The sequence below is a fragment of the Pelophylax lessonae genome, assembly GCF_965119305.1.
Source record: "Pelophylax lessonae genome assembly, chromosome: 5".
NCBI lineage: Eukaryota > Metazoa > Chordata > Amphibia > Anura > Ranidae > Pelophylax > Pelophylax lessonae.
Genome location: NC_138772.1, coordinates 560,514,527 through 560,540,667, shown reverse-complemented (window position 1 = coordinate 560,540,667; position 26,141 = coordinate 560,514,527). Strand labels below are relative to the sequence as shown.

At 45.6% G+C, this 26,141-nt stretch overlaps 1 protein-coding gene across 3 annotated transcripts in view; it reads left to right on the top strand.

Moving 5' to 3' along the window:
• The window catches only part of LOC309557074 (retinoic acid receptor responder protein 2-like), a 46,018-nt gene that overhangs the window by 7,192 nt on the left and 12,685 nt on the right, over nt 1-26,141 (top strand). For 2 of the 3 annotated variants that reach the window (XM_082259679.1, XM_082259678.1), the window contains exons 2-4: nt 17,886-17,990; nt 20,662-20,760; nt 25,216-25,319. In XM_082259679.1, the coding sequence (XP_082115805.1) occupies nt 17,886-17,990; nt 20,662-20,760; nt 25,216-25,319 (308 nt within the window). Of the gene's footprint in view, nt 1-17,885; nt 17,991-20,661; nt 20,761-25,215; nt 25,347-26,141 lie in introns of all 3 variants that reach the window. The other variant, XM_082259680.1, reaches the window with a different exon arrangement.

The following is a 26,141-nucleotide window of genomic DNA, read 5'->3' as shown; positions in this document are numbered from 1 at the left end:
CAGGGGACCAACCAACCTCTACACTGCCCCCCATGTGAAGGGAGAGGAGAGAGGGGAACCAGAGGACATGGCGGGGACCAATACAGGGGGTCAACTCACCCCACTCTGCCCCCCATCCGAAAAAAGAAGAGGCGGGGTTTAGATTGTAAAGACATCCTTGAAAAATCACATTTATTCTAAGAAGTGTGAAAATATCTCCCCTCTCCTCTCTGTTGGAGGTTGAGGGGTTAATCGTAGTTTGTGTCCTGGGGGGAAGCGTTTTCCTGCGCGCGCTCCTCTTCCTGTGCGGTGATCATAGTGAAGAGTCCCTCAGGCACAATCCAGGGAGCTGACAAGGAATGACACCATCAAACATTCCGCCTGGGGGGACCCCCGAATATCTCCAGGTGTGAGTCTGAGGGATTACAGAGAACTCCTTCATCCAATCTGCTCAGGACACCCACCGGACTCTTTATTAGGGACACCTGGTCAGATACTTGGTAACACAAATTACTGATCAGCCAATCACATGGCAGCAACTCAATGCATTTAGACATCTAGACGTGGTGAAGACGACTTGCTGAAGTTCAAACAGAGCATCAGAATGGGGAAGAAAGGGGATTTCAGTGACTTTGAAGGTGGCATGGTTGTTGGTGGCAGACGGGCTGCTCTGAGTATTTCTGGGATCTCTCGGGATTACAGAGAATGGTGGGAAAAAGAAAATATCCAGTGAGTGGCAGTTGTGTGGAGGAAAATGCCTTGTTGAGGTCAGAGGAGAATGGGCAGACTGGTTCCAGATGATAGAAAGACAACAGTATCTCAACCACTCGTTACATCCAAGGTATGCAGAATACCATCTCTGAACGCACATTACATCCAACCTTGAAGCAGATGGGCTACAGCAGCAGAAGAGCACACCGAGTGCCACTCCTGTCAGCTAAGAACAGGAAACTGAGACTACAATTGGCACAGAATCACCAAAATTGGAGAATAGAAGATTGGAAAAACTTTGCCTGGTCTGATGAGTCTGGATTTCAGCTGCGACATTCAGATGGTTGGGTCAGAATTTGGTGTCATGGATCCACCCTGCCTTCTATCACCGGTTCAGGGTGGTGGTGGTGTAATGGTGTGGGGGGGGGGGATTAATGGTTCAGGCTGGTGGTGGTGTAATGGTGTGGGGGGGGGGTAGTGGTTCAGGCTGGTGGTGGTGTAATGGTGTGGGGTGGGGGGGGGGAATGGTTTGGGGTGGTGGTGTAATGGTGTGGGGGAGGGGTGGAATGGTTCAGGCTGGTGGTGGTGGTGTAATGGTGTGTGGGGGGGGGGGGGTAGTGGTTCAGGCTGGTGGTGGTGTAATGGTGTGGGGTGGGGGGGGGAATGGTTTGGGGTGGTGGTGTAATGGTGTGGGGGAGGGGGGGAATGGTTCAGGCTGGTGGTGGTGGTGTAATGGTGTAGGGGGGGGGGGACAGTTCAGGCTGGTGGTGGTGGTGTAATGGTATGGGGGAGGGGGGGGGTAACGGTTCAGGCTGGTGGTGGTGTAATGGTGTGGGGGAGGGGGGTAACGGTTCAGGCTGGTGGTGGTGTAATGGTGTGGGGGAGGGGGGTAACGGTTCAGGCTGGTGGTGGTGTAATGGTGTGGGGGGGGGGGTAGTGGTTCAGGCTGGTGGTGGTGGTGTAATGGTATGGGGGGGGGACAGTTCAGGATGGTGGTGGTGGTGTAATGGTGTGGGGGGGGGGGAATGGTTCAGGCTGGTGGTGGTGGGGTGTAATGGTGTGTGTGTGTGTGTGTGTGGGGGGGGGGGGGGACGGTTCAGGCTGGTGGTGGTGGTGTAATGGTATGGGGGAGGGGGGGGGGGGTAACGGTTCAGGCTGGTGGTGGTGTAATGGTGTGGGGGGGGGGATTAATGGTTCAGGCTGGTGGTGGTGTAATGGTGTGGGGGAGGGGGGTAACGGTTCAGGCTGGTGGTGGTGTAATGGTGTGGGGGGGGGGGGTAATGGTTCAGGCTGGTGGTGGTGTAATGGTGTGGGGGGGTAATGGCTCAGGCTGGTGGTGGTGTAATGGTGTGGGGGGGTAATGGCTCAGGCTGGTGGTGGTGTAATGGTGTGGGGGGGGGGGGGGTAATGGTTCAGGCTGGTGGTGGTGTAATGGTGTGGGGGGGTAATGGTTCAGGCTGGTGGTGGTGTAATGGTGTGGGGGAGGGGGGTAACGGTTCAGGCTGGTGGTGGTGTAATGGTGTGGGGGGGGGGGGTAATGGTTCAGGCTGGTGGTGGTGTAATGGTGTGGGGGAGGGGGGTAACGGTTCAGGCTGGTGGTGGTGTAATGGTGTGGGGGGGGGGGGGGGGTAATGGTTCAGGCTGGTGGTGGTGTAATGGTGTGGGGGGGTAATGGCTCAGGCTGGTGGTGGTGTAATGGTGTGGGGGGGGGGGTAATGGTTCAGGCTGGTGGTGGTGTAATGGTGTGGGGGGGGGGGTAATGGTTCAGGCTGGTGGTGGTGTAATGGTGCGGGGGGGTAATGGCTCAGGCTGGTGGTGGGGGTGTAATGGTGCGGGGGGGTAATGGCTCAGGCTGGTGGTGGGGGTGTAATGGTGGGGGGTATTCAACACCAATTGCCTTTTTGTCCATCCGCTGTCAATGAAGTGGCATGTAAGAATCATTAGTGATTCTGTTTGTCCTGACCAGCAGTCAGTTGTGAATGAGAGTGAGTTGCCAGCATTCTCTGGTTGCAGCATAGTCTTTACTTTCTCAATGACCTTTTGGTGAATCTTTCCCAGCATTTCGGTTTGATAATACTTCTCACTCCTCAGTTTGTAGCTTGGCTCAACTATGGACATCAACCGCTGAAATCCAGAGTCAGACACCATTGTAAATGGCTGCTTATCAGTGACCATCATCTCTGTGATTACTCTGTCCAGTAGTTGGGATCTTCCATCTGAATCTAGACAGTGACATCTGCTTTTTCTCAGAAACATATCTCTTATTGTTGCCTGGGATTGTGGAGGAGGAATTTCAAAATCACATTGATATTCATTTTGTTTTTTCTGTGCTGCATGATACAATTCAATATGATGAACTCTTAGATGGGCCCAAAGATTTGATGTATTTTTGTTTTTTGCAGTTACTGATCCCACGCTTATGTTGTTTGTACATGTGTTGCACACGGCTGCTTTTCCTGGAGAAGGTTGAGACGAGAAATAGTCCCAGACCACACTTTTACTTTTTCTCTCCTCATCCATCTCCATTGCAATTTCAATTTGAAAGAGACAAAAAAGTTAAAAAAATGGCTGGCTGGCTGCTGGCACCCTGTTGTGAGTCGGTGGCTGATAGCTGGCAGTGTGGGGTGGCTTGCTGTCACCCTGTTGTGGGTGGCTGTCTTGCTGGAACACTGTTGTGGGTGGCTGGTTTGGTGTCACCCTGTTGTGGGTGGCTTGCTTGCTGGAACACTGTTGTGGGTGGCTGGCTTCCTGGAACACTGTGGTGGGTGGCTGGTTTGGTGTCACCCTGTGGTGGGTGGCTGGCTTGCAGGAACACTGTGGTGGGTGGGTGGCTTGCTGGAACACTGTGGTGGGTGGCTGGCTTGGGGTCATCCTGTTGTGGGTGGCTGGCTTCCTGGAACACTGTGGTGGGTGGGTGGCTTGGGGTCATCCTGTTGTGGGTGGCTGGCTTCCTGGAACACTGTGGTGGGTGGGTGGCTTGCTGGAACACTGTGGTGGGTGGGTGGCTTGGTGTCACCCTGTTGTGGGTGGCTGGCTTGGTGTCACCCTGTTGTGGGTGGCTGGCTTGGGGTCACCCTGTTGTGGGTGGCTGGCTTGCTCTAACACAGTAGTGGGTGGCTGGCTTGGTGTCATCTGGGTGGCTGGTTTGCTGGCACCCTGTGGTGGGTGGCTGAGACCAGGACCTGTGGGTGGGCACCGTGAGCACAGTGACTGGACTGCAGCTGGCTGCACACAAGGCTGTCCGAGGCGTGGGAGGCGGTGTTAGAAGGCAGAACGTGTGCAGCGCAACATACGCAATGACGTCACGAAAATATTGGCAATATCAGTAACTTCAGAGGTCGATTCCGATATATCGGGGAAAGTGCATATCTGCCCCTGGTATATCAGTGTTGCCGATAATCGGTCGATCTCTAGTATAACCTGAGTATTGTCGCTGACCATGTCCATCCCTTTATGACTACAGTGTCCCCATCTTCATGGAGGATAATGCTCCATGTCACAAAGCTCCAATCATCTCACCACTGGTTTCTTCACCATGACAATGAGGTCACTGTCCTCCAATGGCCTCCACACTCCCCACATCTCATCCAATAGAGAACCTTTGGGATGTGGTGGAGCGGGAGATTCCCATCATGGATGTGAAGCCGACAAATCTGCAGCACCTGTGTGATGCCATCATGTCACTATGGTGTACCTAATAAAGTGTCCGGTGAGGGGGTGGGGACCAAATACAGCAGGGCGGAGCATTAGGAGACATTGTACCTTGCAATAAAGCAAACGCACAGCAGTTTATTTTGAATGACGCACCGACGGCGCACAGAGGTGTGGGATCTGCACAAGGAAAGCGCGGGAGGCGGGATCTTCCGTTATTTGCACCTTCATTCAGAGTGAAGGAGATTCATAATAAAGCGCAATAACACCGTTCAGCATGTGTGTGGTAACACAGCAATGAACGTGTTCTCTTCTCTTTGATAAGTACAAATAATCTCTGCTGATCCTGCCAGAAATATTATAAGACAATCACTTCCTGTGCTGCAGTTATACTGATTCCAGCTAGCTCTATGGACTACAGAACACCTCCCCCATTGTGGCTGAGATGACTGGAGGAGGGGGTGTTCTCTCATGCTGAGCGAAGGTGACAACACTGCTCCTCAAGCGATACAGTAGAGTGAGTGTTGTCACCGCAGGACAGGAAGTGTGTTACTGGTAGGATCACCAGGTGAGAATAAAGGAAAAAAAAAGAAAACGCATGCAGCCGCCACATCTAAGAATGGGGGCGCTGTAACACGATTTTCTTTTCTGGTTTAGATATCATTTACATACTTATTTGTGACTGGAACTTTAAAGTAAACTTAACTTTTATTCTATTCTATTCTATTCTATTCTAATCTATTATATTATATTATATTATATTATATTATATTACATTATATTTTAATATTATCTTATATTATATTTTAATATATTAAATATTATATTATATTATACTTCTACCATCACCCTTATTTCAGCTCTGCCTCTCTTTTAGATTGTAAGCTCTTAGGGCAAGGGTCTCCTGACCCTCTTGTCTTGCCTTGGACTGTATTTTGCAAAGCATTACACAAACTGTTATCACTCTATAATATAAATCCTGAATTGTGATTTTGGCTTTAGATATCATTTACATTCTTATTTGTGACTGGAACTTTAAAGTAAACGTAACTTTTATTCTATTCTATTCTATTCTATTCTATTCTATTCTATTCTATTCTATTCTAATCTAATCTAATATATTATATTAAATTATATTTTAATATATTATATTTTAATATGTTATATTAAATATTATATTATACTTCTACCATCTCCCCTATTTCAGCTCTGCCTCCCTTTTAGATTGTAAGCTCTTATGGGCAAGGGCCTTCTGACCCTCTTGTCTTGCCTTGGACTGTATTTTGTAAAGCATTACACAAACTGTTATCACTCTATAATATAAATCCTGAATAACAATTATAATTATTATTATTCTTATTCTTATTTTTCTTCTTCTTCTTATTATTATTATTAATAATAATAATAATATTAATGGCGATAATATTAATTATTATTGTAATAAAATTAATAAGAATAAGAATATTAATATTGATAATAATAATATTAAAAAGAAGAATAATGATGATAATAATAATAATATTGAAAAAGATGATAATAATAATGTTAATAATAATAATAGTAATAATTATGATGATAATATTGCATTCATCCTCTGGAAGTCTGTTGATTACTCATCCTTCCTGGAGGTCTCCACCTGCTGTTCAGAATTGGTATTGCCCCGCAGGTTATACTTTCTTTTCAGGACAATGATGGAAATGGATGATCTCATTTTCTGTTAGAACACAAAACAACTCTGTCATAAATTTATATATATATATATATATATAGAGTAATCTCAAAAAATTAGAATATCATCAAAAAGTTATTTTTTTTCAGTAATTCAATTCAAGAAGGTAAACTCCTATATTTTCTATAGATGTTACACACAGAGTGAGAGATTTCACACATTTCTTTCTGTTAATTTTGATGATTATGGCTTCCAGCAAGTGACACCCCAAAATTCAGTATGTCAGTAAATTGGAACATTACATAAGACCAATAAAAAAAAAGGATTTTTTAATCCAGAAATGTTGTCTTAGTGAAAAGTCTGTCCATGTACAGTATAGGGGGAGAAGTCTGTCCATGTACAGTATAGGGGGAGAAGTCTGTCCATGTACAGTATAGGAGGAGAAGTCTGTCCATGTACAGTATAGGAGGAGAAGTCTGTCCATGTACAGTATAGGGGGAGAAGTCTGTCCATGTACAGTATAGGGGGAGAAGTCTGTCCATGTACAGTATAGGAGGAGAAGTCTGTCCATGTACAGTATAGGAGGAGAAGTCTGTCCATGTACAGTATAGGATGAGAAGTCTGTCCATGTACAGTATAGGATGAGAAGTCTGTCCATGTACAGTATAGGGGGAGAAGTCTGTCCATGTACAGTATAGGATGAGAAGTCTGTCCATGTACAGTATAGGAGAAGTCTGTCCATGTACAGTATAGGATGAGAAGTCTGTCCATGTACAGTATAGGAGGAGAAGTCTGTCCATGTACAGTATAGGAGAAGTCTGTCCATGTACAGTATAGGATGAGAAGTCTGTCCATGTACAGTATAGGAGGAGAAGTCTGTCCATGTACAGTATAGGGGGAGAAGTCTGTCCATGTACAGTATAGGAGGAGAAGTCTGTCCATGTACAGTATAGGATGAGAAGTCTGTCCATGTACAGTATAGGAGAAGTCTGTCCATGTACAGTATAGGATGAGAAGTCTGTCCATGTACAGTATAGGAGGAGAAGTCTGTCCATGTACAGTATAGGGGGAGAAGTCTGTCCATGTACAGTATAGGAGAAGTCTGTCCATGTACAGTATAGGAGAAGTCTGTCCGTGTACAGTATAGGAGGAGAAGTCTGTCCATGTACAGTATAGGGGGAGAAGTCTGTCCATGTACAGTATAGGATGAGAAGTCTGTCCATGTACAGTATAGGGGGAGAAGTCTGTCCATGTACAGTATAGGATGAGAAGTCTGTCCATGTACAGTATAGGATGAGAAGTCTGTCCATGTACAGTATAGGGGGAGAAGTCTGTCCATGTACAGTATAGGGGGAGAAGTCTGTCCATGTACAGTATAGGAGAAGTCTGTCCATGTACAGTATAGGAGAAGTCTGTCCATGTACAGTATAGGATGAGAAGTCTGTCCATGTACAGTATAGGAGGAGAAGTCTGTCCATGTACAGTATAGGAGGAGAAGTCTGTCCATGTACAGTATAGGATGAGAAGTCTGTCCATGTACAGTATAGGATGAGAAGTCTGTCCATGTACAGTATAGGAGAAGTCTGTCCATGTACAGTATAGGAGAAGTCTGTCCATGTACAGTATAGGATGAGAAGTCTGTCCATGTACAGTATAGGGGGAGAAGTCTGTCCATGTACAGTATAGGATGAGAAGTCTGTCCATGTACAGTATAGGAGGAGAAGTCTGTCCATGTACAGTATAGGGGGAGAAGTCTGTCCATGTACAGTATAGGAGAAGTCTGTCCATGTACAGTATAGGGGGAGAAGTCTGTCCATGTACAGTATAGGAGAAGTCTGTCCATGTACAGTATAGGAGGAGAAGTCTGTCCATGTACAGTATAGGGGGAGAAGTCTGTCCATGTACAGTATAGGAGGAGAAGTCTGTCCATGTACAGTATAGGATGAGAAGTCTGTCCATGTACAGTATAGGGGGAGAAGTCTGTCCATGTACAGTATAGGAGAAGTCTGTCCATGTACAGTATAGGAGGAGAAGTCTGTCCATGTACAGTATAGGGGGAGAAGTCTGTCCATGTACAGTATAGGAGGAGAAGTCTGTCCATGTACAGTATAGGAGGAGAAGTCTGTCCATGTACAGTATAGGAGGAGAAGTCTGTCCATGTACAGTATAGGAGGAGAAGTCTGTCCATGTACAGTATAGGATGAGAAGTCTGTCCATGTACAGTATAGGGGGAGAAGTCTGTCCATGTACAGTATAGGAGGAGAAGTCAGTCTGTCCATGTACAGTATAGGGGGAAAAGTCTGTCCATGTACAGTATAGGAGGAGAAGTCTGTCCATGTACAGTATAGGATGGGAAGTCTGTCCATGTACAGTATAGGATGAGAAGTCTGTCCATGTACAGTATAGGATGAGAAGTCTGTCCATGTACAGTATAGGAGAAGTCTGTCCATGTACAGTATAGGAGAAGTCTGTCCATGTACAGTATAGGAGAAGTCTGTCCGTGTACAGTATAGGAGGAGAAGTCTGTCCATGTACAGTATAGGGGGAGAAGTCTGTCCATGTACAGTATAGGATGAGAAGTCTGTCCATGTACAGTATAGGGGGAGAAGTCTGTCCATGTACAGTATAGGATGAGAAGTCTGTCCATGTACAGTATAGGAGGAGAAGTCTGTCCATGTACAGTATAGGAGAAGTCTGTCCATGTACAGTATAGGGGGAGAAGTCTGTCCATGTACAGTATAGGAGGAGAAGTCTGTCCATGTACAGTATAGGAGGAGAAGTCTGTCCATGTACAGTATAGGAGGAGAAGTCTGTCCATGTACAGTATAGGGGGAAAGTCTGTCCATGTACAGTATAGGAGAAGTCTGTCCATGTACAGTATAGGAGGAGAAGTCTGTCCATGTACAGTATAGGAGGAGAAGTCTGTCCATGTACAGTATAGGAGGAGAAGTCTGTCCATGTACAGTATAGGGGGAGAAGTCTGTCCATGTACAGTATAGGAGAAGTCTGTCCATGTACAGTATAGGAGGAGAAGTCTGTCCATGTACAGTATAGGGGGAAAAGTCTGTCCATGTACAGTATAGGAGAAGTCTGTCCATGTACAGTATAGGAGGAGAAGTCTGTCCATGTACAGTATAGGAGGAGAAGTCTGTCCATGTACAGTATAGGAGGAGAAGTCTGTCCATGTACAGTATAGGGGGAGAAGTCTGTCCATGTACAGTATAGGAGAAGTCTGTCCATGTACAGTATAGGAGGAGAAGTCTGTCCATGTACAGTATAGGATGAGAAGTCTGTCCATGTACAGTATAGGGGGAGAAGTCTGTCCATGTACAGTATAGGAGAAGTCTGTCCATGTACAGTATAGGAGGAGAAGTCTGTCCATGTACAGTATAGGAGGAGAAGTCTGTCCATGTACAGTATAGGGGGAGAAGTCTGTCCATGTACAGTATAGGAGAAGTCTGTCCATGTACAGTATAGGAGGAGAAGTCTGTCCATGTACAGTATAGGAGGAGAAGTCTGTCCATGTACAGTATAGGATGAGAAGTCTGTCCATGTACAGTATAGGATGAGAAGTCTGTCCATGTACAGTATAGGATGGGAAGTCTGTCCATGTACAGTATAGGGGGAGAAGTCTGTCCATGTACAGTATAGGAGAAGTCTGTCCATGTACAGTATAGGAGGAGAAGTCTGTCCATGTACAGTATAGGATGAGAAGTCTGTCCATGTACAGTATAGGAGGAGAAGTCTGTCCATGTACTGTATAGGGGGAGAAGTCTGTCCATGTACAGTATAGGATGAGAAGTCTGTCCATGTACAGTATAGGAGAAGTCTGTCCATGTACAGTATAGGAGGAGAAGTCTGTCCATGTACAGTATAGGGGGAAAAGTCTGTCCATGTACAGTATAGGAGGAGAAGTCTGTCCATGTACAGTATAGGGGGAGAAGTCTGTCCATGTACAGTATAGGGGGAGAAGTCTGTCCATGTACAGTATAGGAGGAGAAGTCTGTCCATGTACAGTATAGGAGAAGTCTGTCCATGTACAGTATAGGATGAGAAGTCTGTCCATGTACAGTATAGGATGGGAAGTCTGTCCATGTACAGTATAGGAGGAGAAGTCTGTCCATGTACAGTATAGGATGAGAAGTCTGTCCATGTACAGTATAGGATGAGAAGTCTGTCCATGTACAGTATAGGGGGAGAAGTCTGTCCATGTACAGTATAGGAGGAGAAGTCTGTCCATGTACAGTATAGGAGGAGAAGTCTGTCCATGTACAGTATAGGATGAGAAGTCTGTCCATGTACAGTATAGGATGAGAAGTCTGTCCATGTACAGTATAGGAGAAGTCTGTCCATGTACAGTATAGGAGAAGTCTGTCCATGTACAGTATAGGAGGAGAAGTCTGTCCATGTACAGTATAGGAGGAGAAGTCTGTCCATGTACAGTATAGGAGGAGAAGTCTGTCCATGTACAGTATAGGAGGAGAAGTCTGTCCATGTACAGTATAGGGGGAGAAGTCTGTCCATGTACAGTATAGGAGGAGAAGTCTGTCCATGTACAGTATAGGAGGAGAAGTCTGTCCATGTACAGTATAGGAGGAGAAGTCTGTCCATGTACAGTATAGGAGAAGTCTGTCCATGTACAGTATAGGGGGAGAAGTCTGTCCATGTACAGTATAGGGGGAGAAGTCTGTCCATGTACAGTATAGGGGGAGAAGTCTGTCCATGTACAGTATAGGAGGAGAAGTCTGTCCATGTACAGTATAGGAGGAGAAGTCTGTCCATGTACAGTATAGGAGAAGTCTGTCCATGTACAGTATAGGGGGAGAAGTCTGTCCATGTACAGTATAGGGGGAGAAGTCTGTCCATGTGCAGTATAGGATGAGAAGTCTGTCCATGTACAGTATAGGGGGAGAAGTCTGTCCATGTACAGTATAGGGGGAGAAGTCTGTCCATGTACAGTATAGGAGAAGTCTGTCCATGTACAGTATAGGAGGAGAAGTCTGTCCATGTACAGTATAGGAGGAGAAGTCTGTCCATGTACAGTATAGGGGGAGAAGTCTGTCCATGTACAGTATAGGAGGAGAAGTCTGTCCATGTACAGTATAGGAGGAGAAGTCTGTCCATGTACAGTATAGGAGAAGTCTGTCCATGTACAGTATAGGGGGAGAAGTCTGTCCATGTACAGTATAGGAGAAGTCTGTCCATGTACAGTATAGGATGAGAAGTCTGTCCATGTACAGTATAGGAGGAGAAGTCTGTCCATGTACAGTATAGGAGGAGAAGTCTGTCCATGTACAGTATAGGGGGAGAAGTCTGTCCATGTACAGTATAGGGGGAGAAGTCTGTCCATGTACAGTATAGGAGGAGAAGTCTGTCCATGTACAGTATAGGGGGAGAAGTCTGTCCATGTACAGTATAGGAGGAGAAGTCTGTCCATGTACAGTATAGGAGGAGAAGTCTGTCCATGTACAGTATAGGATGAGAAGTCTGTCCATGTACAGTATAGGGGGAGAAGTCTGTCCATGTACAGTATAGGAGAAGTCTGTCCATGTACAGTATAGGGGGAGAAGTCTGTCCATGTGCAGTATAGGATGAGAAGTCTGTCCATGTACAGTATAGGGGGAGAAGTCTGTCCATGTACAGTATAGGAGGAGAAGTCTGTCCATGTACAGTATAGGAGAAGTCTGTCCATGTACAGTATAGGAGAAGTCTGTCCATGTACAGTATAGGAGGAGAAGTCTGTCCATGTACAGTATAGGGGGAGAAGTCTGTCCATGTACAGTATAGGAGAAGTCTGTCCATGTACAGTATAGGAGGAGAAGTCTGTCCATGTACAGTATAGGAGAAGTCTGTCCATGTACAGTATAGGAGGAGAAGTCTGTCCATGTACAGTATAGGGGGAGAAGTCTGTCCATGTACAGTATAGGGGGAGAAGTCTGTCCATGTACAGTAAAGGATGGGAAGTCTGTCCATGTACAGTATAGGAGAAGTCTGTCCATGTACAGTATAGGGGGAGAAGTCTGTCCATGTACAGTATAGGATGAGAAGTCTGTCCATGTACAGTATAGGATGAGAAGTCTGTCCATGTACAGTATAGGAGGAGAAGTCTGTCCATGTACAGTATAGGAGAAGTCTGTCCATGTACAGTATAGGGGGAGAAGTCTGTCCATGTACAGTATAGGGGGAGAAGTCTGTCCATGTACAGTATAGGAGGAGAAGTCTGTCCATGTACAGTATAGGAGAAGTCTGTCCATGTACAGTATAGGAGGAGAAGTCTGTCCATGTACAGTATAGGAGGAGAAGTCTGTCCATGTACAGTATAGGATGGGAAGTCTGTCCATGTACAGTATAGGGGGAGAAGTCTGTCCATGTACAGTATAGGGGGAGAAGTCTGTCCATGTACAGTATAGGGGGAGAAGTCTGTCCATGTACAGTATAGGAGAAGTCTGTCCATGTACAGTATAGGATGAGAAGTCTGTCCATGTACAGTATAGGATGAGAAGTCTGTCCATGTACAGTATAGGGGGAGAAGTCTGTCCATGTACAGTATAGGGGGAGAAGTCTGTCCATGTACAGTATAGGGGGAGAAGTCTGTCCATGTGCAGTATAGGATGGGAAGTCTGTCCATGTACAGTATAGGGGGAGAAGTCTGTCCATGTACAGTATAGGGGGAGAAGTCTGTCCATGTACAGTATAGGGGGAGAAGTCTGTCCATGTACAGTATAGGATGGGAAGTCTGTCCATGTACAGTATAGGAGGAGAAGTCTGTCCATGTACAGTATAGGAGAAGTCTGTCCATGTACAGTATAGGAGGAGAAGTCTGTCCATGTACAGTATAGGGGGAGAAGTCTGTCCATGTACAGTATAGGGGGAGAAGTCTGTCCATGTACAGTATAGGAGGAGAAGTCTGTCCATGTACAGTATAGGAGAAGTCTGTCCATGTACAGTATAGGATGAGAAGTCTGTCCATGTACAGTATAGGATGGGAAGTCTGTCCATGTACAGTATAGGAGGAGAAGTCTGTCCATGTACAGTATAGGAGGAGAAGTCTGTCCATGTACAGTATAGGGGGAGAAGTCTTTCCATGTACAATATAGGAGGAGAAGTCTGTCCATGTACAGTATAGGAGGAGAAGTCTGTCCATGTACAGTATAGGAGAAGTCTGTCCATGTACAGTATAGGAGGAGAAGTCTGTCCATGTACAGTATAGGGGGAGAAGTCTGTCCATGTACAGTATAGGGGGAGAAGTCTGTCCATGTACAGTATAGGAGGAGAAGTCTGTCCATGTACAGTATAGGAGAAGTCTGTCCATGTACAGTATAGGATGAGAAGTCTGTCCATGTACAGTATAGGATGGGAAGTCTGTCCATGTACAGTATAGGAGGAGAAGTCTGTCCATGTACAGTATAGGAGGAGAAGTCTGTCCATGTACAGTATAGGGGGAGAAGTCTTTCCATGTACAATATAGGAGGAGAAGTCTGTCCATGTACAGTATAGGGGGAGAAGTCTGTCCATGTACAGTATAGGATGAGAAGTCTGTCCATGTACAGTATAGGAGGAGAAGTCTGTCCATGTACAGTATAGGAGGAGAAGTCTGTCCATGTACAGTATAGGGGGAGAAGTCTGTCCATGTACAGTATAGGAGGAGAAGTCTGTCCATGTACAGTATAGGGGGAGAAGTCTGTCCATGTACAGTATAGGAGGAGAAGTCTGTCCATGTACAGTATAGGAGAAGTCTGTCCATGTACAGTATAGGATGAGAAGTCTGTCCATGTACAGTATAGGATGGGAAGTCTGTCCATGTACAGTATAGGATGGGAAGTCTGTCCATGTACAGTATAGGAGGAGAAGTCTGTCCATGTACAGTATAGGAGGAGAAGTCTGTCCATGTACAGTATAGGAGGAGAAGTCTGTCCATGTACAGTATAGGGGGAGGAGTCTGTCCATGTACAGTATAGGGGGAGAAGTCTGTCCATGTACAATATAGGAGGAGAAGTCTGTCCATGTACAGTATAGGGGGAGAAGTCTGTCCATGTACAGTATAGGATGAGAAGTCTGTCCATGTACAGTATAGGAGGAGAAGTCTGTCCATGTACAGTATAGGAGGAGAAGTCTGTCCATGTACAGTATAGGAGGAGAAGTCTGTCCATGTACAGTATAGGAGAAGTCTGTCCATGTACAGTATAGGAGGAGAAGTCTGTCCATGTACAGTATAGGATGAGAAGTCTGTCCATGTACAGTATAGGGGGAGAAGTCTGTCCATGTACAGTATAGGGGGAGAAGTCTGTCCATGTACAGTATAGGAGGAGAAGTCTGTCCATGTACAGTATAGGAGAAGTCTGTCCATGTACAGTATAGGAGGAGAAGTCTGTCCATGTACAGTATAGGAGAAGTCTATCCATGTACAGTATAGGAGGAGAAGTCTGTCCATGTACAGTATAGGAGGAGAAGTCTGTCCATGTACAGTATAGGGGGAGAAGTCTGTCCATGTACAGTATAGGAGAAGTCTGTCCATGTACAGTATAGGAGGAGAAGTCTGTCCATGTACAGTATAGGATGAGAAGTCTGTCCATGTACAATATAGGAGGAGAAGTCTGTCCATGTACAGTATAGGAGGAGAAGTCTGTCCATGTACAGTATAGGATGAGAAGTCTGTCCATGTACAGTATAGGAGGAGAAGTCTGTCCATGTACAGTATAGGAGGAGAAGTCTGTCCATGTACAGTATAGGAGGAGAAGTCTGTCCATGTACAGTATAGGGGGAGAAGTCTGTCCATGTACAGTATAGGAGGAGAAGTCTGTCCATGTACAGTATAGGAGAAGTCTGTCCATGTACAGTATAGGAGGAGAAGTCTGTCCATGTACAGTATAGGGGGAGAAGTCTGTCCATGTACAGTATAGGAGGAGAAGTCTGTCCATGTACAGTATAGGAGGAGAAGTCTGTCCATGTACAGTATAGGGGGAGAAGTCTGTCCATGTACAGTATAGGAGGAGAAGTCTGTCCATGTACAGTATAGGAGGAGAAGTCTGTCCATGTACAGTATAGGAGGAGAAGTCTGTCCATGTACAGTATAGGGGGAGAAGTCTGTCCATGTACAGTATAGGAGGAGAAGTCTGTCCATGTACAGTATAGGAGGAGAAGTCTGTCCATGTACAGTATAGGGGGAGAAGTCTGTCCATGTACAGTATAGGAGGAGAAGTCTGTCCATGTACAGTATAGGAGAAGTCTATCCATGTACAGTATAGGATGAGAAGTCTGTCCATGTACAGTATAGTGGGAGAAGTCTGTCCATGTACAGTATAGGGGGAGAAGTCTGTCCATGTACAGTATAGGATGAGAAGTCTGTCCATGTACAGTATAGGAGGAGAAGTCTGTCCATGTACAGTATAGGAGAAGTCTATCCATGTACAGTATAGGGGGAGAAGTCTGTCCATGTACAGTATAGGGGGAGAAGTCTGTCCATGTACAGTATAGGAGAAGTCTATCCATGTACAGTATAGGGGGAGAAGTCTGTCCATGTACAGTATAGGATGAGAAGTCTGTCCATGTACAGTATAGGAGAAGTCTGTCCATGTACAGTATAGGAGGAGAAGTCTGTCCATGTACAGTATAGGATGAGAAGTCTGTCCATGTACAGTATAGGAGGAGAAGTCTGTCCATGTACAGTATAGGAGGAGAAGTCTGTCCATGTACAGTATAGGGGGAGAAGTCTGTCCATGTACAGTATAGGAGGGGGAAGTCTGTCCATGTACAGTATAGGAGGGGGAAGTCTGTCCATGTACAGTATAGGAGGAGAAGTCTGTCCATGTACAGTATAGGATGAGAAGTCTGTCCATGTACAGTATAGGGGGAGAAGTCTGTCCATGTACAGTATAGGGGGAGAAGTCTGTCCATGTACAGTATAGGAGGAGAAGTCTGTCCATGTACAGTATAGGGGGAGAAGTCTGTCCATGTACAGTATGAGGAGAAGTCTGTCCATGTACAGTATAGGAGGAGAAGTCTGTCCATGTACAGTATAGGAGGAGAAGTCTGTCCATGTACAGTATAGGGGGAGAAGTCTGTCCATGTACAGTATAGGAGGAGAAGTCTGTCCATGTACAGTATAGGAGGAGAAGTCTGTCCATGTACAGTATAGGGGGAGAAGTCTGTCCATGTACAGTATAGGGGGAGAAGTCTGTCCATGTACAGTATAGAAGTCTGTCCATGTACAGTATAGGAGGAGAAGTCTGTCCATGTACAGTATAGGGGGAGAAGTCTGTCCATGTACAGTATAGGAGGAGAAGTCTGTCCATGTACAGTATAGGAGGAGAAGTCTGTCCATGTACAGTATAGGATGGGAAGTCTGTCCATGTACAGTATAGGGGGAGAAGTCTGTCCATGTACAGTATAGAAGTCTGTCCATGTACAGTATAGGAGGAGAAGTCTGTCCATGTACAGTATAGGGGGAGAAGTCTGTCCATGTACAGTATAGGATGAGAAGTCTGTCCATGTACAGTATAGGAGGAGAAGTCTGTCCATGTACAGTATAGGAGAAGTCTGTCCATGTACAGTATAGGGGGAGAAGTCTGTCCATGTACAGTATAGGGGGAGAAGTCTGTCCATGTACAGTATAGGAGGAGAAGTTTGTCCATGTACAGTATAGGATGGGAAGTCTGTCCATGTACAGTATAGGAGGAGAAGTCTGTCCATGTACAGTATAGGAGAAGTCTGTCCATGTACAGTATAGGGGGAGAAGTCTGTCCATGTACAGTATAGGAGGAGAAGTCTGTCCATGTACAGTATAGGAGGAGAAGTCTGTCCATGTACAGTATAGGAGAAGTCTGTCCATGTACAGTATAGGGGGAGAAGTCTGTCCATGTACAGTATAGGATGGGAAGTCTGTCCATGTACAGTATAGGAGAAGAAGTCTGTCCATGTAGAGTATAGGATGCACTCAATACTTGGTCGGGGCTCCTTTTACATGAATTACTGCATCAATGCGGCGTGACATGGAGGCGATCAGCCTGTGGCACTGCTGAGGTGTTATGGAAGCCCAGGTTGCTTTGATAGCGGCCTTCAGCTCCTCTGCATTGTTGGGTCTGGTGTCTCTCATCTTCCTCTTCACAATACCCCACAGATTCTCTATGGGGTTTAGGTCAGGCTAGTTTGCTGGCCAATCAAGCACAGTGATCCCATGATCATGTGACCAGGTATTGGTAGATTTGGCAGTGTGGGCGGTGCCAAGTCCTGCTGGAAAATATAAATGAAATGAAATGTGCTGTGACATACTGAAGCAGAGCATGATCCCCTCCCTTCAGAGACTGGGGGGCAGGGCAATATTCCAACATAATAACCCCAAACACCTCCAAGATGACCGCTGCCTTGCTAAAGAAGCTGAGGGAAAAGGTGATGGACTGGCCAAGCATGGCTCCAGACCTAAACCCTATTGAGCATCTGTGGGGGATCCTCAAACAGAAGGTGGAGGAGGGGAAGGTCTCTAACATCCACCAGCTCTGTGATGTCATCATGGAGGAGGGGAAGAGGACTCCAGTGACAACCTGTGAAGCTCTGGTGAACTCCATGCCCAAGAGGGTTAAGGCAGTGCTGGAAAATAATGGCGGCCACACAAAATATTGACACGTTGGGCCCAACTTTGGGGTGTACTCACTTCTGTTGCCAGCGGTTTAGACATTAATGGCTGTGTGTTGAATTATTTTGAGGGGACAGTAAATTTACACTGTTATACAAGCTGTACACTCACTACTTTACATTGTAGCAAAGTCTCATTTCTTCAGTGTTGTCACATGAAAAGATAGAAGAAAATATTTACAGAAATGTGAGGGGTGTACTTACTTTTGTCAGGTACTGTATCTACACTCTCCTCTCTTATTTTCAGGAATTGGATGTCGGGCTGTTTGTGAATTTGGAGATAATCTTGAAGCAAACGAAATGCCATAAGCAGCAATGGATGAACCTGGACTGCGAACCCACCAGAGATGGGGTGAGGGGCGGACGAGTCTTTTAATGATTTTTATTTTTTTGAAATATGAAAAGTAAAACACAACCTTCCCAGCGAGGGGAGGGGGGGGGGGAGGGGAAGAGATGAGGTCACAATGCGGTCAGTAATGGGGTGCATTGTGTGCAGTCATTGCAGCGAGGCGGCTCCGCTTCCCAGGCACACAGTAATGCTCTGGCATGGGGTGAGCGGCCTTTAGAGGTGAACTCCGTGCAAAATAAAAACAGTCTGCCAGGCGCATGACATCCATGAGTTCCCCAATAAGAACACCTTATCACCCGTTGATCCTGCCAATAGACCTGTTGGTTTTCCAATTCGGTGACAACGCTGTTCATTCTGTGAAATCACACAGCAGCGTTGTCACCCTGCGCACAGGACAGTCTCAGGTGGACATGTACTCCGCTGTGGTTTGACTGACATTTCTAATCATTGGAAAACCTCTAAAATTTTTACTTACCAAACTCCATAAAAGTTTGTACTGAGCTACACAACTCAGATCAGCCCCAATGCATGCACTTCACACCTCAGATCAGCCCCAATGCATGCACTTCACACCTCAGATCAGCCCCAATGCATGCACTTCACACCTCAAAACAGCCCCGATGCATGCACTTCACAACTCAGATCAGCCCCAATGCATGCACTTCACACCTCAGATCAGCCCCAATGCATGCACTTCACTAATCAGATCAGCCCCAATGCATGCTCTTCATACCCCAAAACCGCCCCAATGCATGCACTTCACACCTCAGATCAGCCCCAATGCATGCACTTCACTAATCAGATCAGCCCCAATGCATGCTCTTCACACCTCAAAACAACCCCAATGCATGCACTTTACGTTTCAAAACAGCCCCGATGCATGCACTTCAAAACTCAAGACAGCCCCAATGCATGCACTTCACACCTAAAAACAGCCCCAATGCATGCACTTCACACCTCAGATCAGCCCCAATACAGGCACTTCACACCTCAAAACAGCCCCAATGCATGCACTTTACACTTCAAAACAGCCCCAATGCATGCACTTTACACTTCAAGACAGCCCCAATGCATGCACTTCACACCTCAAAACAGCCCCAATGCATGCACTTCACACCACAGATCAGCCCAATGCATGCACTTCACACCTAAAAACAGCCCCGATACATGCACTTCACAACTCAGATCAGCCCAAATGCATGCACTTCACACCTCAGATTAGTTGCAGTGCATGCACTTCACATCTCAGATTAGTCACAATGCATGCGCTTTATGCCCCGTACACACGTGCAGATTATCTGCAGACTTTTGTCTGCAGACTTACCTTTTCTATGTAGTGCAAGGGCCTGCCGGATTGCATACAAATTGAAAGTGTTTAGGTTTGACCTCATATTATATGGTTTTGGTAAGTCTGCAGACAAAAGTCTGCAGATAATCTGCACGTGTGTATGGGGCATTAGACCTAAGATCAGTTGCAAAGGGTGCACTACAGACCTCAGATCAGCTGCAATGGATGCTTTTCAGACCTTAGATCAGTCAAATGCATGCACTTTAGAGCTCAGTTTAGCTGCAATGCATGCACTTCACACCTCAGATCAGCCTCATGCATGCACTTTAGACCTCAGATTAGTTACAGTGCATGAACTTCGGCCCTCAGATCAGTCACAATACATGCACTTCACACCTCAGATCAGTTGCAGTGCATGCACTTCACACCTCTGATCAGTCACAACGCATGTGCTTCAGATCTCAGATCAGTTGCAATGCATGCACTACAGACCTCAGATCAGCTGCAATAGATGCAGTTCAGAGCTCAGATTAGCTCAATGCATGCACTTCAGGCCTCAAATCAGCCCAGTTCATGCACTTCAGACCTTAGATCAGTCAAATGCATGCCCTTTAGACCTTAGATCAGTCAAATGCATGCACTTCAGAGCCTAGATTAGCTGCAATGCATGCACTTCACACCTAAGATCAGCCTAATGCATCCACTTTAGACCTCCGATTAGTTGCAGTGCATGCACTTCAGGCCTCAGATCAGTCACAATGCATGCACTTCACACCTCAGATAAGCTCCATGCATGCACTTTAGACCTCAGATCAGTTGCAGTGCATGCACTATAGAGCTCAGATCAGCCCAGTTCATGCACTTCACCCCAATGAATGCACTTCAGACCTCACATCAGCTCCAGTGCATCTCCTTCACACCTCAGATCAGCTGCAATGCATGCACTTCACACCTCAGGTCAGACCCAGACCCTTTGCCTTTACGATCATTAGGTACCACTATATGTGTAAGGTTGGGTTTCCTCCACACAGCACACCGATGTCCCCAGCCACTGATTGGCTTCCAGTGACACCAGGGAGAAGGGTGGACCAGGCTGAGGAGCTGAACCTAGTGAGCTTTCAGTTCCATCCAATGGCAGTGGTCACCAGTAGAAACGGCACCGTGTACCTACCTGGGCCTGCATGCTGGGGGTCGCTGATGCTTGAACTGTATAAAATGTGGATTTTCATTATAAAATGAAAACTTTTGGATTCTTTGAAGTTTTTGGTGCTCCCCTACAGACAGCTGGCAGAAGATCTCACTTCCCCCTAAACCAAGATAATAAAAAGTCGGTCTTTACATGAAATATGGAAACTTCATCATTCCTGCTTTGTGTTTTATCCTCAGAAGTCCTACAATTGTGTCGGATGCTTCAAGTTTGATTTCGGAGAGCAGAAAGCTCGCTCCAGATACATCCACTGCGTCCCCCCGAACCGCGTCGCCCAGGTATGACCGCCTTCCATTCTTATCTTACTCCTTTTATAGAACCATTCAATGGACTAAATATGAAGCCGTCTTCCAGCTCTGGAGTTGGTATAGCTGGGAAAGGTGCGGATTACCCACGTGCTGCTCTACACCGGTCCTCCGCTCACAGCGTTTCCCACCAATCCCAAATCTTCACTATAAATACAAATTCACACATTTAACCGCTTGCCGACTGCTCACGTTGCTGCTACTGCAGCAGAGCAGCTCGGCTGGGTCTGGTGATGTAGACCTACGTCGCTGGATTCCTCCCTCTCTCTGCGGTGCCGGAGGTTCGCTCCCATTTTATTCAGACACAGCGGGAGTCAAGCCAGGGGAGGAGAGGCGGTGATCACCGCTGCTCTTCCCCGATCGTCGGGGAAAGACTGAGAAAATCCGCCTGCTTGTGTAAACAAAGCAGGCGGATCTTCTCTGTGACAGGCAGGGACAGATCACAGGATTCAGCATAGCTCAACCTGCGATCTCTGTCTGTGTCACACAATCCCCTCCCCCCACACACATCAGTAAGCATGAGGCACACATTTAACCCCTTGATCACCAACAGTGTTAACCCCTTCCCTGCCAGTGTCATTATTACAGTAACAGTGCATATGTATAGCACTGATTACTGTAGTAATGTCACTGGTAACCCCAAAAATGTCAGTCAAGGGTCCGATCTGTCCGCCGCAATGTCGCAGTCCCGCAAAAAAAATCGCAGATCGCCGCCATTACTAGTAAAAAAAAAATAAACAATAAAAATGACAAATCTTTCCCGTAATTAGTAAACGCAATAACTTTTGCGCAAACCAATGAAAATACGCTTATTGTGATTTTTTTTTTTACCAAAAATATGTAGCAGAGAACAAATTGGCCTAAAATGTTAAAAAAATTTGATTTGTACATTTTTTGGGGGGAATTTCATATATCAGAATGTGAAAAATATTGTTTTTTTTTTTTTTCCAAAATTGTCGCTCTTTTTTAAAAAAATGTAAAATCCCACAGGTGATCAAATACCACCAAAAGAAAGCTCTATTTGTGGGGGGGAAAAGGACATAAATTTAATTTGGGTACAGTGTCGCACGACCGCGCAATTGTCCGTTAAATTAACGCAGTGCCGAATCGCGAAATATGGCCTGGTCAGGAATGGGGTAAAATCTTCCGGTCTTAAAGCGGTTAAAAATACGCTCATTGAGGATTTGTTTGTCAAAGACATGGAGCTAAATACATTTTGGCCTAAATATATGACAAAAATTTAATATATTGGATATTTTTTAACTGTCAAAATAGAAAATTTCAATTTTTTCGCAAAATTTACGCTATTTTTTTATTAATATCACAAAAAATGAAAAGCGCAGAGGTGATCAAATACCATCAAAAGAAAGCTCTGTTTGTTGGAAAAAAAGGACATCAATTTAGTTTGGGTACAGCGTTGCATGACCGCGCAATTGTCAGTTAAAGTCGCACAGTGCCAAGTTGAAAAAAGTGGCCTGGACGTAAAGCAGGAAAATCCTCCGGTCCTAAATACAATTCTTTTGTCACCTAAATAGTCATCGCCCCCAAAGTGAATAAATGTAACAACTATGTATCAAATAATGTTACTTAGGATCCACGTTGGAGAGAACTTTTATTGTGGAATTTGATGGAGCCAGCTGGATACAGAGCACCCGGAAAGTATTCACCGCGCTTCACTTCTTCCACATTTTATGTTACAGCTTTATTCCAAAATGGATTAAATTCATTATTTTCCTCAAAATTCTACAAACCCCTCCCCCATAATGACAATGTGAGAGAAGTTTGTTTGAAATCTTTCCAAATGTAATAAAAAAAAATCCCATGTACATAAGTATTCACACCCTTTGCCCAATACTTTGGTGAAGCTCCTTTGGCACCAATTCCAGCCTCCAGTATTTCTGAGTATGATGCTACAAGCTTGGCACTCCTATTTTTGGGCAGTTTCTCCCATTCTTCTTTTTAGGACCTCTCAAGCTCCATCAGGTTGGATGGGGGAGGGTCGGTGCACAGCCATTTTCAGATCTCTCCAGAGATGTTCAATCGGGTTCAAGTCTGGGCTCTGGCTGGGCCACTCAAGGACATTCACAGAGTTGTCCCATAGCCACTCCTTTGTTATCTTGGCTGTGTGCTTAGGGTCGTTGTCCTGTTGGAAGATGAACCTTCACCCCAGTCTGAAGTGCAGAGCGCTCTGGAGAAGGTTTTCATCAAGAATGTCTCTGTACATTGCTGCATTCATCTTTCCCTCCATCCTGACTAGTCTCCCAGTTCCTGCTGCTAAAAAACATTCCCACACCATGATGCTGCCACCACCATGCTTCACAGTAGGGATGGTATTGGCCAGGTGATGGGCGGTGCCTGGTTTCCTCCAGACATGATGCTTGCCATTCAGGCCAAAGAGTTCAATCTTTGTTTCATCAGAGCAGAGAATTTTGTTTCTCATGGTCTGAGAGTCCTTCAGGTGCCTTTTGGCAAACTCCAGGTGGGCTGTCATGTGACTTTTACTGAGGAGTGGCATCCGTCTCGCCACACCCATACAGGCCTGATTGGTGGAGTGCTGCAGAGATGGTTGTTCTTCTGGAAGGTTCTCCTCTCTCCACAGAGAAATGCTGGAGCTCTGTCAGAGTGACCATCGGGTTCTTGGTCACCTCCCTGACTAAGGCCCTTCTCCCCCGATCGCTCAGTTTGGCCGGGTGGCCCACTCTAGGAAGAGTCCTTGTGGTTCCAAACTTCTTCCATTTACAGTTGATGGAGGCCACTGTGCTCATTGGGACCTTGAATGCTGCAGAAATGTTTCTGTACCCTTCCCCCGATCTGTGCCTCCATACAATCCTGTCTCCGAGGTCTACAGACAATTCCTTGAAATCCATGGCTTGGTTTGTGCTCTGACATGTACTGTTACCTGTGGGACCTTCTATAGACAGGTGTGTGCCTTTCCAAATCATGTCCAATCAACTGAATTTACCACAGGTGGACTCCAATCAAGTTGTAGAAACATCTCAAGGATGATCAGTGGAAACAGGAGGCACCTGAGATCAATTCTGAGTGTCATGGCAGAGGGTGTGAATACTTATGTACATGGGATTTTCTTTTTTCTTTTTAATAGTTTTGCAAAGATTTAAAACAAACTTCTCTCACGTTGTCATTATGGGGGAGGGGTTTGTAGAATTTTGAGGAAAATAATGAATTTATTCCATTTTGGAATAAGACTGTAACATAACAAAATGTGGAGGAAGTGAAGCGCTGTGAATATTTTCCAGATGCACTGTATATTGATGAATAAATCCTTCGGGACTATTAGCAAAATATTAATGATCCCTATAAAATAGAGGCAATCAATTCTATGAGGGAAATCTGATGGGCAGCTTTTATTCTGTCTTTGTTTTACATTATTGTAGCAGGTTTTCCAGGCCTGTGGCCGGATGTGGGTCTGCCATTGTCATCGGTTACCTCTCCAGCCCGACCCTGGGTGTGAGAACTGAGACATGGACGACTCCGCCATCTTGGTTTCGTGATTTTTATTGTGTCTGAGGGATGGGAGAAGGGAATGAGTGGGATACTCCTTTGGCCTAACTAAATACACTTGGGACTAAATCCAGGAAAAATGCCCGTTGGCGCTTCCTTGACGCCAGCCGACGCTCACTGACACTGAGAACACTCTGTAGCTTGATAGAAGTGCTGGATCCTCGACTATAAGTCCAGAAGATCCAAGACTGTGGATTGTAGAACCTTCAACCTAGGTACCCCCTTTGCAGCTAGCTGACACTGGATCCCAGAACCTCTTCCGGAGTGGTCCCCTCTGACTCTAGGCAGACCCCCAGGGGCAATCCTCAGTACTCACGACCTTTGTAGGCTTTCCTGGGACTGGACCCCTCTGACTCTCCGCTGGTTCTCGGCACACCGGATCCCCTCAGCTCAACTCAGCACTCTCTGGATACTCAGGTGACCCCCCGAGACATCCACCTTCCTCAGACAGGAGGAGAGACAGCCGTACTCTCCCTCCAGGGACTCTTCTCCCACCAAAGACACCGGGTCATGCACTTCCCCCAAACTTATACCCACTCCCAGAATCCTTTGCAGCAAAATCTGCCTTCAGGGGTAGTTACAATGTGGGATGTGTCCCCTATTTGGGTTTCCTCCACTGCCCTATGAGAAGCCTCTCACAGGAGCCAATGGGGATACTTCTCCCCTCAGAAGGCACATCTGGAAGCCCTGACACCCTACCTAGCCAATCACAGCCCTGCTGTTAGGCAGACAAGGCCCACTATACGTTTACCTAGCACCTACCTGTAGGGTGCTACATTGTATTGAATTATGTTATGTTGTGTTACATTGTATTGAATTATGTTATGTTGTGTTACATTGTATTGAATTATGTTATGTTGTGTTACATTGTATTACATCATGTCTCTGTCTCATTGACCAACCAAGGAAAAAATTATTAATGCGAGGAGAGAAAACTGCAACAATATAAAGAAGCCAAAACAGAAGCCACCAGTCTACAGCGTGGGCAGTGTCACCTTCCTGAGATATCGGTGAGTTGTCACCTTCCTGAGATATCGGTGAGTTGTCACCTTCCCCAAATATTGATTAGTTGTTGCCTTCTTGAGATACCTCTTGTAGATAGGAAGCTGTCATTGGAACAGGGCAGAAGATGGGGTGGAAAGTGTCCAACAATTGTGTTTTGTACACCCATGTTTCTGCAGAGATAACAGCTCTCTCTTTCTCCCCCCTACCCCGCTCTGTCCCTTCTATATCCTTTTCCCCCTTCTCCACCCCCTCCCCCCCCATTCTACCCCCTCTCCGCCCACACTCTACCCCCTTTTCCCTCCCACTCTACCCCTTCTCCCTCCCCACTCTACCCACTCCCGCAATCTACCTTCTTCTCTCCCTCCCTCTCTACCCCTTCTCTCTCTCTGCTCTACCCAGAGTTGTATAAAGTACTCGAAACTCATACTTGAGTAAAAGTACAAGTGCTCGATCAAAAAGTGAATTGAGTAGAAGTACTAAAGTATTCAACATTTTTTGTACTTAAGTATTGCAAGTAGTTTTTTTAAAAATTTTGCTACTCAAGTACTGAAAGTAAAAGTACAAGTACTGTGTTATGTAGTTATTAAAGAAAGAAGTCAAAAGTTTGAACATCATATTGTTTTTTATTATTTCAAATGCAGCTTTTATTTATACATACAGTAGCTTTTATTTTCGTATGCGCTGATAATACACTTTTTTTGAGCTTCATGAAACCGGCCATCTACTGTTCTGGCAGTGGTAATTTTTATAATTGTAACGAGTAACTATGCAGCACAAAACAAAAATATTGGAGTAGAAGTATTGAAATCATCGAAAAAATGTAGTGA